Here is a 16249-nt window from a genome sequence, read left to right as displayed (position 1 = left end):
TGCTCTCCCTTCCTCACAGGAGCTGCAGGGGGGCAGCACGAGCATTCCTCTTCTGAGGCGGGGTGTCAGAGGGACCGCTTGGGTGGTAGCTGGGAACTTCTATGCCACATCCTGGGACTTTCATTTCCAGCACAGGTTTTTTCAAACCTCACAGAAGTCCTTGCTCGTACAGACTGAGGGGTATGGGCTGCAGGAGGCTGAGCGCTGGCCTTGCTCTTTTGCAGGACGATGATTCCCGTGACCGAGTTTCGCCAGTTCTCGGAGCAGCAGCCGGCGTTCAGGGTGCTGAAGCCCTGGTGGGATGTGTTCACAGACTATCTCTCCGTCGCCATGCTGATGATCGGTGTGTTTGGGTGCACGTTACAGGTAAATCAAACGGGACAGAAGCAAGGCGGGTGCTCTCGGGCGTGCTGAAAGAACACCACAAACGAGGAAGGTCCTCAGAAGGATGGTGTCACGTCTTGTTTTATCTCTTGGGTTCACCATGAACAAAGCAAAAATTTGCTTGTCCCAGGATTAAAGCTGTTTAGGTAGCAACATCAAATAACACAGACCAGACTTTTAGCAGCTGTAAATCAGCAGAGTTGCGCTAGAGTTGATGGAGCAGTGCCAGCTAAGATAAGAGCTGTTGGTTTGGCTTGTGCCTGGATGCCTGTTCTCACCACAATTGGGCATAACAAAACAGATGATCAACTTAAGTTTTTATTTGTTCCCATTTTTCTGTTTACAAGTTTGAAAAATGTAATTTTGTAATTTCTGTTTTTCTTTATTTGGCAAATGTTAATATTCTTTCTGTCGTTATGCTTCAAAGAGATTTGAACTGAATGTGCTTATTTTATTAACACCACCCACAGCTAATATTATGCCTCTTCCATTCCAAAGCATCTCTGAGGATGCTTACACGTAAACAATTGACATTACTGTCAGTCACTGTTAGTTACATTTTGCTAAAGAGCCAAAAGCTGAAAAGAAATGGAAAGTACTGTTTGGGATGGACTCCACAAAAATAGAAAGTTATAGTACTAGTTCAAACATGGATCTCACGTTTCTTGGCATGACTTCGAAATGGAGCTAAAGGGACACATTGACAGAGCTCTTATTTCAGGGCAATTTGCTCACTTACATGGCCCAAGATTTTCGCATACTGTGTCCCAAATTTCACATGAAATCAACTGTAGTTTTGCCTGTATTCTCTGTTTTCAAGTATTTTCAGTTGAAAAGATATGATGTCTATGTTTAAAAATCTCTTTATGTAGGGCTGAATTTTGCATTAGTAGCTAAGTGTTTGCTTAAGCACACGAAGTAGAACATCTGTTATTTTTAAGTTTACCTGCTTGATTGGATGAAGCACACTGGAAAATAATGTGTGGAAACACTGCAAATAATAGGCGATTTTTTTTATTCCAACTTATTACCAGAGACATGAATCCAGGGTGTAAGTAAGGGTGTATATCAGAACAGCATTTACAGACAAAGATTCACTGCAGGAGTTTTTGACATGTCAACAGTTATGGCACTGATATTGGTCAAAACATATGTGGTCTCATCTCAGCATCTCCCTGCACCAGGGCGGATCATCAAGGAGGATGTGATTTTGGTAGCTCTTGTTGCATACCCTATATTTAGTGCTTTCAACAGCCATGATGTCAAAGAATACATCTACGCTACACACACATTCTTAGTTTGGGCTAATCCCAGTTAGTCATTCAGGGCAAATAACAGAGCTCCTTGGTTTATCACATGGATTAGCATTTTAAATTCAGACCTATAGGGAGCCTTGCACTGAACGCAAACTGTTATCCCAAGTAAAACCAAAGGTGATTGGTCACTAAAGGCACTCTGACCTCAGTTTGTCAACATGGATGGCCAGCCCAAATTAAGAAAGTTGCTTCTTTTTGCATTATAGACAGACTCAAGGACAGAAGAACAGAGCTACTTTTTTCCCCCCAGGTGTGTGGTATGAGGACTCTATGTATATGTATGAGAAACTGAATAAAAATTATGTCCATGCGCACACGCACACAAGTGCCATCAATTCTCTGTTATCCCTGTCTGTCTTTATTAAGACTGAAGATTAATAATGTCCCAGCATAGACATGCCCATGTTAGCTCTTTGTCAGCCATTTTTGGTGTGATAAGACATCACAGTACAAGTGTACAGCCACATGAATGCAGTTATGCCGCTTTCAAGCTTAAGCTATCTCTGAACATCGTGTAGCCAGGGTGAACACACCTGGCAAGAACAGTCTGTCTCTGGGGAGAGCAATGCAGGAGATCCCTCATCGTTTCTGGAAGCATTACCCACACTTTTACTTTTTCTGGATTATCTCAGTGCCCTCCTATTCATATAATGGAAAGCTAACCATAGATGAAAAGGGGTGACCTCGTTCTTGGCATATAGAACAAGTGTCTTGTTGGGAATAACAATAATAATAGCACAGCCTGTGGGGCCAAATGCCAGGCTGTGGGGAGGAATGCCTGGCAGCTGGAGGAACTCCAAGGACAGCTACCCATTGGTACTGCCACCATTGTTTGTACATTAGTTTAAAAGATATCTTCTTGTGTGTTTCAGGTCATGCAAGACAAGATAATATGCCTTCCGAAGCGCGTACAGCCTTGCCAGAACCAATCTAATAGTTCAAATGTGTTTAATACGATCCCAGAAACAACCCCCTTTCCTCCACCCAAGCCATCCACCCCTCCAGCTACAGTTGAAATGAAAGGACTGAAGACTGATTTGGACCTTCAGCAATACAGCTTTATAAATCAGGTGTGCTATGAACGTGCTCTGCACTGGTATGCCAAGTACTTCCCTTACCTTGTCCTTATACACACACTGGTCTTCATGCTGTGCAGTAACTTCTGGTTCAAATTCCCTGGATCGAGCTCCAAAATTGAACATTCATTTCAATACTCGGGAAATGTTTCGATTCTCCCTGGACAACAAGAGCCTTATCCGAAGTGTCAGGGGAAGACTCTGAAGAGAAAGATAACAGAAAGAACAACATAAACAAATCTAATACTATCCAGCCAAGCACTGAAGGCACTTTGGTCAAGACACAGTCTTTAAAATCAATCCCTGAGAAGTTAGTTGTGGATAAGGGAACACCTGGGGCACTAGATAAGAAAGAAGGTGAACAGGCCAAAGCACTGTTTGAAAAGGTGAAGAAATTTAGACTGCATGTTGAGGAGGGTGATATACTCTATGTCATGTATGTTCGCCAGACTGTACTTAAGGTAATTAAATTCCTTATTATTATTGCTTACAACACAGCACTTGTCTCAGAAGTTAATTTTACAGTAGTCTGTAACGTTGATATTGAAGACATGACAGGATATAAGAATTTTTGCTGTAATCACACAATGGCACATCTGTTCTCTAAACTTTCTTACTGCTACCTGTGCTTTGTAAGCATCTACGGCCTCACATGCCTTTATACACTATACTGGTTGTTCTACCGTTCACTGAAAGAATATTCTTTTGAATATGTTCGGCAAGAGACAGGAATTGATGATATCCCAGATGTCAAGAATGACTTTGCTTTTATGCTTCATATGATTGATCAGTATGATCCTCTCTATTCCAAGCGGTTTGCTGTCTTCCTGTCTGAAGTCAGTGAAAATAAGCTGAAACAACTGAACCTAAACAACGAGTGGACTGCAGATAAACTGCGACAGAGGCTACAGACAAACTCCCATAGCCATTTGGAGCTACAGCTTTTCATGCTCTCTGGACTACCAGACACAGTTTTTGAAATCACTGAGCTGCAGTCGTTAAAACTTGAAATAATTAATAATGTAATGATACCAGCAACCATTGCACAGTTGGACAATCTCCAGGAGCTCTCGTTGCACCAGTGCTCTGTGAAGATCCACAGCGCAGCCTTGGCGTTTCTGAAGGAGAATCTCAAGATCTTGAGCGTCAAGTTTGATGACATCAGAGAACTTCCACACTGGATGTATGGTCTCAGAAATTTGGAAGAGCTCTATTTAATTGGCTCCCTAGGTCACGATATTTCCAAAAACATTACACTGGAGTCTTTTCGGGAACTTAAAAGCCTGAAAGTTCTTTACATAAAAAGTAATTTGTCGAAAATCCCACAATCTGCAGTCGATGTTTCAAGTCACCTGCAAAAGTTGTGCATCCATAATGATGGCACTAAGTTAGTGATGCTCAACAACCTGAAGAAGATGGTCAACCTGACACAGCTGGAATTGGTTCATTGTGACTTGGAGCGCATACCTCATGCAGTCTTCAGCCTTCTCAGTCTTCAGGAATTGGATCTAAAGGAAAACAACCTCAAATCCATTGAAGAAATAGTAAGTTTTCAACATCTGCGAAAACTGACAATCCTAAAGCTGTGGTACAACAGTATAACGTACATCCCAGAGCATATAAAGAAACTCACTAGTCTCGAGCGGCTTTCCTTCAGCCATAACAAAATAGAGGTTCTTCCATCCCACCTATTCCTATGCAACAAAATCAGATATTTGGATCTGTCTTACAATGACATTCGCTTTATCCCACCTGAAATAGGAGTTCTGCAGAGTTTACAATACTTTTCCATTACTTGCAACAAAGTGGAGAGCGTGCCGGATGAACTATACTTTTGCAAAAAACTTAAGACTCTGAAAATTGGGAAAAATAACTTGTCAGTCCTTTCACCTAAAATTGGTAATTTGGTATTCCTCTCATACTTGGATATTAAAGGTAATCACTTTGAAATCCTCCCACCTGAACTCGGTGAATGTAGAGCTCTGAAGCGGACTGGTTTCACTGTAGAGGACACCTTGTTTGAAACGTTGCCTTCTGATGTCAGGGAACAAATGAAAGCTGAATAACTAACTTCCTCTCGCTCAGTTTTACAGAAATAACGCTTCTACCAAATACGCTGTAGAAAGTGCATACTCCGAATATGCATTTAGTTTGTCATTATTTTTTCCTTTTTCAAACAAATCCTTTCTGTACAAACAAATTTGGAGTAAGGAGTACATATATTTTTAAATAAAATTTTCTCGTATTTTTTCACTGTTTTAAGATATTCTTTAAGTTTGTTTTGCCCTGAGAACAAGGGTGTCTAACTTAATTTTTACTGGTAAAAGTAAATGGTTTTATCTGCTGATTTTTTTTTTCCTTTGCCTAATCCCAACAGGGGAACTGTGTTTAAGCTGTATGCTTTGGGTTGCATAATTTGTAATAGATGATTATATTGTCTTCCTGGTTATTGTTAATCCCTTAGGACATGGTCTTCAACGGGTGGTGCTGCAGGTGTTGAATGCCTTGTTTCCTCTTTTCTTCAGTGGCAGTAGAAGGTGTTCAGCACCTAACAAGATCAAATCTGGGTTGACCATCCTTTTTTATTTATGACGTGGTTTTCTCAGATGGTCAAAGCAAGTAGAAAAGGTTCTTTATGTATTTTAACAGGTCTGAGGGAGCACGCAGAACTCCTTCAGGGCCTTTTGGCAAGTTCAGTCTAGTTGTCAATTCACACACCGCGCCGAGCAGGAGGCACTGACTGCGATTTCCTCTCTGGTGCAGGAAGAGTAAGGTCACAGTTCACAGAGGAGTCAGGACCAAAGTGACTCACGTTGAAGATTTTCCCAACAGTGCAAAGGGATGCGGCTGCCCATTTCCTGCTAACTTGAATGGAAGGGGTGCAATGAACTCACTGTGTTGGAAACGTCAACCCAGCGAGATGAAACACTATCTTGAAAAATCCCCATCCTCCACTAAACACCCCATCCTGCAAGGGAGAAAGTGCCCTCTGCCCCCCTCAGTTCATTTCCCCACCGGGATGCTTGGCACTTTGCAGGGATGGGATCCAGAAAAAGTGCAATCATGTTTAGTTTGTAAAGCTTCTGACAAGGAAATAGAATCTAATACGCTCCTTGATTGAGCCTGGATATCATATAACCGAGCTCAGCACAGGAACGTTTGCAGATTAGCAAAAATGAGATTAAATGAATACATTAACTTTTCAAAAGTTTCAGCCTACCAGAGGACAGTGATGAAGGCTATGTTTTCATCTCCCAGCTAGTAATTAAATCAGAAATCATACAGTTGGAAGTCTGCTTTTTAAAATAATGTAATAATCTGTAATGATCATGCATCAGGTTGGGAACTTTATCCTCTGAAGCCATGTTCAGTTGTTTATTTAATCCAGCCATTTGCTTTCTTTTAGGCAAGTTTGGCAGGTATATGATAACTCATGTGCTGCGGACAAGCTAATTTAAGCTAATCAAAAATAACCATATGATAGTAAAATATTTTGCTGGGAGGAGATCTCTTCATCCCATCCAACAACACATATTTGAGTCAGATGCAGGCACTGGATAATGCTTCACAAGAATATCTAGGAATAAGTACTTCTTTCTCTAGGAGGCATTGCTGTTCATAAATTGCAGAGGTTGAGTTGCTGATTGTTTAAAGTTATGTAAAATAATTGTTTGATGATTGTCAGGTTGGTTGCTCTTAAATGTTTTCTAACTGCCGTTGCGTGTCTTGAACTACAGTTAATCTGAGTTCTTGAGCTTGGTACAAAAGCATACTGTTGTTTTAAGAGTCTGACTTACAAAGGTGGGGAGACAAACTAAAATGAGAATTTCCTCATTAATCCAGGGTGTTCTACGCAATCTGGTATGTGGGCTTGCCACAGTACCAAGTCAGACTTATTTTTTGTGCTTGGCTATGTTCTGAAGAAGATCCACGTGATTAAGCAAAAATGGGTCAGACATGAAGGAATCAAAGCAAGCTTTTTTAAAGGGGTTTGATTTAGTTCTATTAAAGACCTATAACTGATGTAGCTATTGCGAGAGCTACTCTTACTCGTGTATGGAATGCACTTATTGGAACAGCTTGGCAGTATATATATTCTAAATGTATTTCACTTTGATGTAATGGGAGGGAGAGAAATGTTTCATTGCTCATATTAACCTAATTATGTAAACCAAAGTGCTGTTGTCCCTGATGAATGTAAACTGTTTAAAATGTCCAAGTAATCAGTGGAGCTGTATAGTTCTCTTACTTAGATTTGAAATATGGGATTACATTTAAAGTTTTTTAAAAAAATCTTTATATTCCTAGATGTAGCATTTTAAATCCCTAATTTATTTTGTGTCTAATGTTGTTTCATGTGTAGGTTGTGGTCTATTTTCTGAATGGAAGTTATGCACACCTCATAACTGAAGGTTGGAGACTTGTTCTACACCATTTTTGTAAATACATCACTTAGGGGATGTGGGGGTTTTGTTTGGTACTGATTATACTTATACCAGTGCAACCCCTCACGTGGACACAGTTACATGAGTATAAAGTGCCTTGTGCTGGCATATCTTTATTCACTTTGATAGGAATAAACTATACCGGTCTAAGCACTTTCGCGCCAATAACTGTATCTTCTCCAAGGGTTTGGTCTGCTGAGACAGTTTAGTCAATCTGACAGCTCACTGCCACCAAAAAGGGGCAGTTCCCTCCTCCTCCCATGCTCCCTATTCCTGCCAGCGTGTTCCAGCTGCTTCTCTTGTACCTTTACTGATCTGGTGCTGATCTGATCCCTCCACAGGACAAATCAACTTTTTAAGCCAGGAGAAAACTAAGCCAGTTAAAAAAATTTTCTGCTGGATCAGCTCTCCAAAGGATCAGATGGACACTAGGGTGGGAGTAGCAAGGGGACAGGACTCTGCAGCCAGGGTCCGGGCAAGGAGGAGGTGGGACAAGTCACTTTGGAGGTGCTGAGCTGCTAGGTCAGTTCATCATCTTGCCGAGCCACATGCTTGGAGACCTGTGCTGTTTTATCTGTAGCAGGGTTAAGCAGCATGGCTTTTGTGGGTAGACAACCCTCAGGCTCACAGTGAATGATAAAATATCACATTACTGTTAATTGCTTAAACTTAATGAAACAAACTCAGGTAGCTGCACTGTTGACTTTTCTAAACTTCTTACTGTCTAGTCTGTGGGGTGTATTTTCCAAAACCCTATTACAGTATTTTAGAAATGCGTCAGCTAAGAGAAGATTGTTTCCTAATTCTGTATGACATCCAGGAAAATATGTAAAAGTGCCATATTTACTCAGTGATTCATGTACTGCTCATATGTATATTCACATGCAATGCATACCAGACTTTTCTGTGACCTATAGTATTTGACTTAGGATGGATGGACATTTTGTGGCTAATACTTTAGGCATGGTTTGTATATATACAAAGAGTTTATATAACTACTTACATTAATGAGGTGCCTAACAAGTACGACAATTCCAGAATATAAGCAAGGCATTTTACATTATTGCTCAAAAATAATGCAGATCTTCCTTGGTAACGGAAGCAGAGATGACAAAGAGTGCATCAAAAATAAGAAGACAACCTTAATAGTACATTAAGCCTGAAAAGCAAATCTACTTTGTGATCAAAATCTGGAGATGTGCATCTCCCCCTTTGTCAAAATTAGGATGGATATTTGTGCTGACCTCTTGCATCTAGCCTGCCCAACAACTTTTGCAAATTCTGATTGGAAAGCGCCTGCTCCAAGTCTCATATCACATTTCTGGCACTTCCAGTAATTCATGTGCTTAAGTGGTGACGAGTCCTGTAAGAATGCCAAGGAAAAGCTTTGAAATTTGACCAAATGGACAAACTTCTTAATTCTGTGGCAAGAATCTTAATACGATAATAGACCTCCGTAGTGTTACGTTGCAGTATAGTACACCCAGAAAAAATGGAAATAAAATGCTCTTTTGTAATAAAGAACATTGTCAGACTGCAATGTGATTATTTGTTTGGGAAACATTTTGTTTCTGGGTTACCTAAAGATCAAACATAACCATCTTTTGGGTTTCGTCCCTTGGGAGGGAAGTCAGGAAAATATGCTTGAAAAAACATCGTTAGACTTGACAGGATTTATAGCCACATGGTCTTGCTTCCTGTGCGCCTCCTTCCATCCCCTCCCTCTGGCAGCCAGCTCAATGGCCAGCAAAGAAGCCGTCCCCGCGGGAGCAGCTCCCCCGCTCTGGTCCCTGTGCTCTGCCAGGGCTCGTGGGGGATGCCGGGGGCCCTGCCAGCCCGGGCTCCCACACCGGCCCCCGCATAGCCGGCAGCGGGGGCACGAGGGCTCCTGCCTGCCCCCGTCGCGCGCTTGCGCTGCTAAGGGAAATGATGCTGTTAGTCCTTGCATCTGACGTAACCCCCTGTAAATCTCCCGACCAAAGGCGATGGGGTCGTGCTGCCTGCGTTTGGCATGGGACATTCTCCTCGTTTCTCTGTATCTTTAAGTTGGAAGCAATAATGTGTTTCAGTGTGGTTTTTTTATACCGAGACAACACTGTCCTGCCAAGATGGAGCAAGAAATGCTCCTCTCTGGTCCTTGTGGTCCCAGGGAGAGGAGGGGAGCAGTAAGCACAGCACCCTGAGTTGGCTTTGCCTCTGGATAAGCTCCGGCAGGGAGCTGGCACCAGGGACACACCTCCCCTGGGGCACGGCGGGCCTCGCGGAGAAGTAGAGGAAGCCTTGCTGACAGCGCCTGCTCTTAACCTCCGAGCTGTTCCCTGCAAAGATGCAGAGGGCTGGAAAAGCTGGTCCGCTCCTCGCAGCCCTGCTCCTTCCCACCAGCCCCGTAGGAGATACCATCTTGGGGCCGCACCCAGCGGGATGGGAACGACGGCGCAGGTGAAACCGCCGTGGGGATCCCTGGGGTGATGAGATCACGCTGCTGGAGCAGATGTCGCCTTGTTTATTAAGTGTGCTGGTGGCAGGAGAAGTTCACGGCCCGAGTTAGCTGAGCCCCAACAAACCTCTTCTCTCAGTTTCCTGAATATGCGTGCTGGGGAGCGGGAGTTAACCAGAGCAGATACCGTGCCCTGAGAAACCCCCACCCCGCAGCCTGGGGGGCTCCCAGAGCACAGCCCCACCAGCAGCTACGTCATCTGCTTGCCAGCAAGCAGCAACGCTAGGGCCAGTTTGTCCTTCACTTCACGCCAAATAGCTACTGGGAATTCCCAATAACCGTGACGGTTTGCTTGTATGTCTTCATGTATTGCATTCGATAGCATGAGCGATGGTAAGAAAATTGCATGTTTGTCCTCTTTGCTCCTTTGGAGTGTACATGAAGCCCTGAAGATTCAGATGAAGAAGCAGCAGTTTCTGTTTCTCTTTTTTTTCATCTGTGATTGCCTCAGAAACACCCCTCATGCCAAGGGTGCAGGTCTTCCCCACTGCCGCCTCTGTCCCCATGAGCAGCGGGCGTGTGGGAGCGATGGCCCACAGGCAAAGGCCCGGGCCACCGCAGGAGCACGGAGGCAGGAGCGGGTCTGCCAGGAAGGCGAGGACGAGCCCCTCGGCCTCCTCCCCGCTGGGGCAGCGCCAGGGCAGGGCTGGGCAGGCGGTGTCCTGCCGGCAGGGCAGCTCAGCGCAGCAGGTCTCTGCAAGTCCACCTCCACCCATGGGTGCTCACGCACCCCAGGCTCAGCTCCCGATTTCCCATCACGCATCTTGGCCTTCATCATGCTCTTGTCTGTAGCACTGGGTGCAGAGGACCTGATGGACAAATCTGGGCTGGACCTGCCCTGTCTCCACTGGGATCAGAGAGGGCTGGCATGCCGCGGAGGGACGTGAGGTTTGGCAGACATGCGATGGATGGCAATGGCCCCAGAGCTTCCACATAAGGAAGCCCAGACCAGCATGAGGACTTTGCTCCAGTCCTCTGGCTCCAGACACACATTGGAAGGAGCTTGTGCAGGCAGAGAAGTTGTGTTTTTATTGCTGTCTCGATACGAAATAGGCCGTGTTGTGACTGGGCTGCACCTGGCGGCTTTGGCTCTGGCAAGTAAACTGTGAGGCTGCTGGTGGTGGTTGGTGGGGCCATGCTAGGTCCTCACACGTGGGCTGTCTGCAGGTGGAGAGGCCTGAAATGGAGCTGGCTTTCAGAGCAGGGCTTCCTCCACCTGGCCCGGGCCAGGGAGGGACCGAGTGTGCCCAAATGTTGTGCTTCCAATGAGAAAACAAATACAATAACCTCAAGGAATGCAACCATCATGGCCAGTGGGGTTTGGTGGCTTTTGGCCAGGGCCAGATTCCCAGGTGCTACCATGAGCAGCACTGGCAAGGTGTGCAATCCCAGGGTGTGGAGTAAAACACCTACATTGCAGGCAAGCTTGAACCGTTCTGCTATCAAGCATGATTTTATCAGCCTATCCTCTCCTCTGCTGCCAAGGCTTAGGAAGTTGCACCTAAACTGGGGGATCTGGGTAGCACATCCAGCAGCATCCTTGATGTGGCAAGGTGGCAGTGGCATGCGTGTTGGGAATGGTAATGGCAAGATGGTGCTTCCTTCAAAACCAATGTCAATGGGCCAAATGGGACGTGTGACCGTGTCCCTTTACAGTGCTGCAATGTATAGCTTATACTGAAGGTGGACCCTTAGCTCCGTCAGACAACTGGAAAGTCCCCCAGGAACACGACAGAGGAGGCAAGGGAATTTAGGACTGCAAGATGCACTGAGAGCCCCACAGCATGCAGAGATTTCAGCGAGGAGTCACTTGCTAGTGCGTGTGTTGCTGCCAGCCTGGTGTGATACTGCAGAACATGTGCTGATTTGATTTGTTGTGCTTTTACATTGCTGGAGTAAGAAGGCTACTAAGCTGTCTGTCGGAGGTATTTTGTCACATGAATTTTATGGACTGTGGTAAATAAGTGTTGATGTTTTGCTGAATTAAAATTGAATTTAAATGTAACCCTTGTTTCTTGCCAGTTGGGGTCATGTAGCACTGTTAGACTGGCTTGTGGAGACTGCCTGCAGTTCTATTTATTTAGTAAAATATTTTGGCAAAGCTGTGGCATCCTGTTTCCTTGTTGTGAGCAGAGAGAAGAAAGTAAAGAAGCACAAAACTTCAGTACAGTCACAGGGTTACCCTTAGGAACAAATTGCTGGCTACAGCTAGAAGCTAAATGAGTTTTTTACAAGTCCAGAACAAGTTGCAAACAAAACCACAGAGCAAAGTAATCCCCTCAGCAAAGAGTAACTTCAGGAAGCTGAAGTGCCAGGCAGGATCAGTGCTGGTGAGATCTGCAACCTCATTTACCCCTGTTTGTCCCTCTCCTGAGGCACGCAATGCTCTGCAGTGGAGGGGTGGAGGGTGAGAGGGACAGGCTCACCGTGGTGGGGTGCAGGACAGCTGGAAGGAGCAGAGCTGCACCTCTCTCCTGTGTTTTGAAGCTGATGCTACCCATGAGGCAGTTTCTTTGCCCGCTTGACTGCAGCATCTCTGCACTGGGTATGCTGAGTAGGAGACTGCCAGGCTCAAAGGGACAGAATATATTATTTTCTTTAAATATAAGAAATCTATTGCTACATCCTCACTGCAAGGTCTCAGTGTGCAATTTGGAACACTGACCCTACTCACTGTCGCCACCAGCATGTCAGAACCCGTACGTGGACTCTAAGCAGGGTAAGACATGGTAAATAAATACCATTACAGCTGCGCTCCCAGCTGGTGGCTACAATGCTCCTTGAAAACACAGCCTAACCTTTGGGGGATTTTACCCCTGTCGCTTCAATGAGCTGAAAAGCTTCTACGAAGCCAAGGACCCGGGCATTTGTTTCAAACCGCACAGCTTATCAGGGGCATGAATTGGTTGAATAGAAGAGAAAAGTAACTTTCTGAGCTGATGGCTTTGCAAAGCCTGGCACTTGCCCAGTGGAAGAGCAACCAAGTGGTCCTGCCGGTTCAGGGCTGGATCGGCCGAGCAGGCAGTGCTGGCTCCTCCTGCCCAAGCAGCCCTTCCCGGGAGCTCGGCATGGACGCCCTGATAAGCTGCCGGAGGAACTGCCGAGCACGCACTTTGCCTTCGCCAGCAATTATTTCTGCAGAAGTTATGAAAGTGGAGAGGAACTGCTTCCAAACTGCTGATTGCGCCCGATGTCAGAAACGAGCTGCACAAGGGACTCGCCTCGGCGGGTGCCAGCATCCGGACACCTTGGGCATCAATGGTCCAGCTCTGCCGCACGAGCTGTGCCATTCACAACTCCTCCAGAGCTGTGGGACCCCTTTCTTAGCACCATAACCCACACTCTCCTGTGAGCACCCAAGTACTTGTGGGTGTTTTCTTCAGGGAAGTGAGTCTGGGACTTGGTGAGTGAGCAACTGGTGCATCAACAGGAGCTTGAGCTTGCACCTACTCATCAGTGGAGGTTAGCCACAAATCTCCCAAAGCAAAAGATCTTTCATGGGAAACCTGTGAAAAGGACCTGAAAGGAAAACTCGGCGCTCATCAAGCCTCTGAGGGGGGGCAAATATAAGCTTGCAGGCCTGGAAAAAAGTGAGGTGATGAGGTAGGGGGCTGCTGCGTCCCGTGGGGTGTGACAATACCCATGGCGGGGAAGGGTGCTGCTGGCCTCAATGCTGCAAGGGCACCTGAGTGCTCGGGGGTTATGTGGCTTTTTCATGAAGAGGGCAGCAGCAGCAAGGCAAACTCTTTGTAGGAGAGTAAAGATTTTTGCAGTCATTGAAGAGAGGGCTGTGGCCTGGGGAGCGAGGGACCGGTGAAAAGGTGTTTTGTTGGGACTTGGACTTCTCCTGGGCTTGTGTTGACGCCAGCGGGGCTGGAGCTCTCCCTTGGCAGGGGGCGGGGAAATGGAGGAAGCAGATGTGTTGCCATGGCAATGCAGGGAGCAGCCGCCATCGGCACAAGCCTCCTTTTCTGCTGCTTTTCAGCCTGTGCTGAGAGCCAGCGTCAGGGATTGTCTGCCTCAGGTGCCCTGGAAGGCCCACGGCCACCCACAGCCAGGCGGGCAGCACTCACCCTGGGCGAGGTCGTGGGACGGGGTGACTGCAGCACCCATACCAATGGCCAGACTGCAGCACAGGGCTCCCACTGCTGCCCCCCAGCACCAGGTTTGCCACTAGGACACTTGGGGCTTTCATAAAAAAAAAAAAAAAAAAAAGCCTGTGTTTACTTAAACTTCTTTTTTTCCCAGCTTCACAGCTCTGATTCCCTTTAGGTAGGCTTCAAGAGTCCTCATTCGTAACGGTGCAGGAGGTTAAGTCATGCTCTCTGAGGGAAGTTACACATAAATACGAAAAATGTGGTTGCCCAAAACTTGCAGATTTCAGACCTGATTGTTTCTGTGTCCCAGGTCTTGCAAAATATTTGTTGATTTTTTTTTTTTTTCCCCCCTGAAAAGAATCAGGTTCCTTTAGCGGGCCAGTAGATGACCGAAATGGTGAGTTTCCCAAAGCCGGTCTCCCCCTCATGTTCTCGGCACCCCAAGGCTGGAGCACAGGGCACCAAGGGTCCCCATGCATCATCTCACCAGAGAGGGCAACAAGCCTTAAAACACCAGGAACAGGGGCCGTGTGGCAGAGGGCAGGTGAGGCCAGTTGAGGTGTCCAGTGACCAGTGTCACTGATAGCTCTCCTCTCCACTGCTGCAGGTGTGCTCAGTCCTGCCTGGAACTGGTCCTGTCTGTCTTAGTCTTTGGCCCAGGATATTTTAAATAGGGATTAGAGGATGACTGACTGAACTAATTAGTAGGCTCCAGGGGTAGGATGTTCAGCACAATTAGATCCCTCTGCCTTGGACCCCTTGGGTGGCACAGGCTGCTTCCTCCTCCTTCGGCTCCTTTCTGCATCCTTTGGCTGGACGTGGAAGGTGAACAGTAACAATGATGTGATGCTCAACCCAGGCAGCCAAAAGGAGGTGAGAAGATCCCTACCCAAATGACTTACAGTCAGACACTGCCATCCCTGGGTGTTCAAGGGTGCTTGATCCCAGTGGTTGGGTGTAACCCTCTATACAGCACAGGCCAGCTGAAAAATTGTAGCCAGGATTTTAGTATGGTCTGAGACACTATCCAAACAAAAGTGAGCAATGTCCCCCCAAGTCAATCATTAATAATGTGTGTGTGGATGTTTTCCCTTGACAACAGCACGGTCGAGCCTTAGCCTTACCTAAATCTCATTTAAACAGCTTTCCAAGAAAATTTTAAAAAGTGACTGGAAACTGCATTGAAATCCATCCATTTGAGCTGTAATTTCATCCAGTACTTGTTTAGAAGAAGTTATGTCCAAGAGATCTGCCTAATGTATGAGTGTGTTTTCCTTACACATTGCCTACCTTGACATTTTTCCATTGGAGATCACTCAGCTGTTGGGGATCTGTGATAATGATGATTTAGAAACAAGGCCAGCAAGGAATTCAGACAGAGTACAAATAAATGGCCCAAAGCTGCCTTCACCCCAAGCATATTTCCACTTTTCACACCCTTTTTCTCTACAGCATAGAAGGCTCATAACACTCCATAAATACATGTTTACAGTTGCTTCAGGCATCCAAGGGCATCCCACATTAAACCATCTCTCATTAGATAAGAAATGTTTGCAGTTTTAGGAGCCTTTAAAGTGAATTCCATTAATGTCGCGCTTCTACTAGTTCTGCAGCTCTCTCACTGGGTTTTGATCCCATCTTTACGTGTGCCTTGGATGCTTTGGTTGCCTTCCAAGATAACAAGACTGATTACCTGTTTTTTCATAATGTGTTGTCCCCAAGCACTTTGTTTTCAGTTCTTTAATGTATTATTTGCCATGGGTGCACAGATAATGCAATAGATGCCAGATTTATTACGCGTTATGGAGATTCTGTGAATTTTTTCCCCACTGTAGTCCACATGAAGAAGTTTGTTTATTCTGCAAAACTTCAAAGCATTCAAATTTAAACATTTTGCTTTCCCTTTTATGGCTGTGGAAAAGAGAGGTGAGACCTCAGGGTGTGGGCCTTTTCCACAGTGTCACTGACAGGCAGCAGATATTATGGAGGCCAGGGGAAACTGGGGACACACCAAGCAACATCTTAAAAGGGTAAAGGGCAGGGGCTGAGGTGAGGAGCACGCTGAGCAGTGCTGCCATCAGAGATAGCAGGAGCTGAGAGGCCTTAGCCCTTGCAAAGTGCTGGCTTGTGCGGCAAGGGACGGGTGATGGTCCCTCTCCGGATTATGACCCTTTCTGGGGTGAAAAAAGCAGAATTCACTAAAGATGCTGCTGGGGGCAGGGTTGGAAAAGCCTCCCTCCTTCCCTTGCTAATTAACTCACTGGGCACACACTGAGCATGATGCCAGCCATTGCCCCAGGAGGGGGGTTGTGTCTGGTCCCATGTGTGGGACACCCGTGCCAGGAGGGCTCCCAGGGACAGCCCCTGCCAGGGCTTGAGCTACGCATGGAAGTCAGAGCTTGGTACCCAGCATCTCACTCGCTGCCCTGTGAAC

At 46.0% G+C, this 16249-nt stretch overlaps 1 protein-coding gene across 1 annotated transcript; it reads left to right on the top strand.

Moving 5' to 3' along the window:
* The first annotated feature begins 228 nt into the window (after nt 1–228).
* Nucleotides 229–5023, top strand: LRRC8C (leucine rich repeat containing 8 VRAC subunit C). Its single transcript, XM_050900797.1, is given in 3 exon segments — nt 229–366; nt 2573–2900; nt 2903–5023. Coding segments are annotated over 3 exon segments (2406 nt in total). The 3' UTR covers nt 4843–5023.
* Nucleotides 5024–16249: the final 11226 nt, after the last annotated feature.

Source organism: Gymnogyps californianus, chromosome 8 (assembly GCF_018139145.2).
Source record: "Gymnogyps californianus isolate 813 chromosome 8, ASM1813914v2, whole genome shotgun sequence".
Classification (NCBI taxonomy): domain Eukaryota; kingdom Metazoa; phylum Chordata; class Aves; order Accipitriformes; family Cathartidae; genus Gymnogyps; species Gymnogyps californianus.
This window is presented reverse-complemented; position numbering and strand designations above follow the sequence as displayed.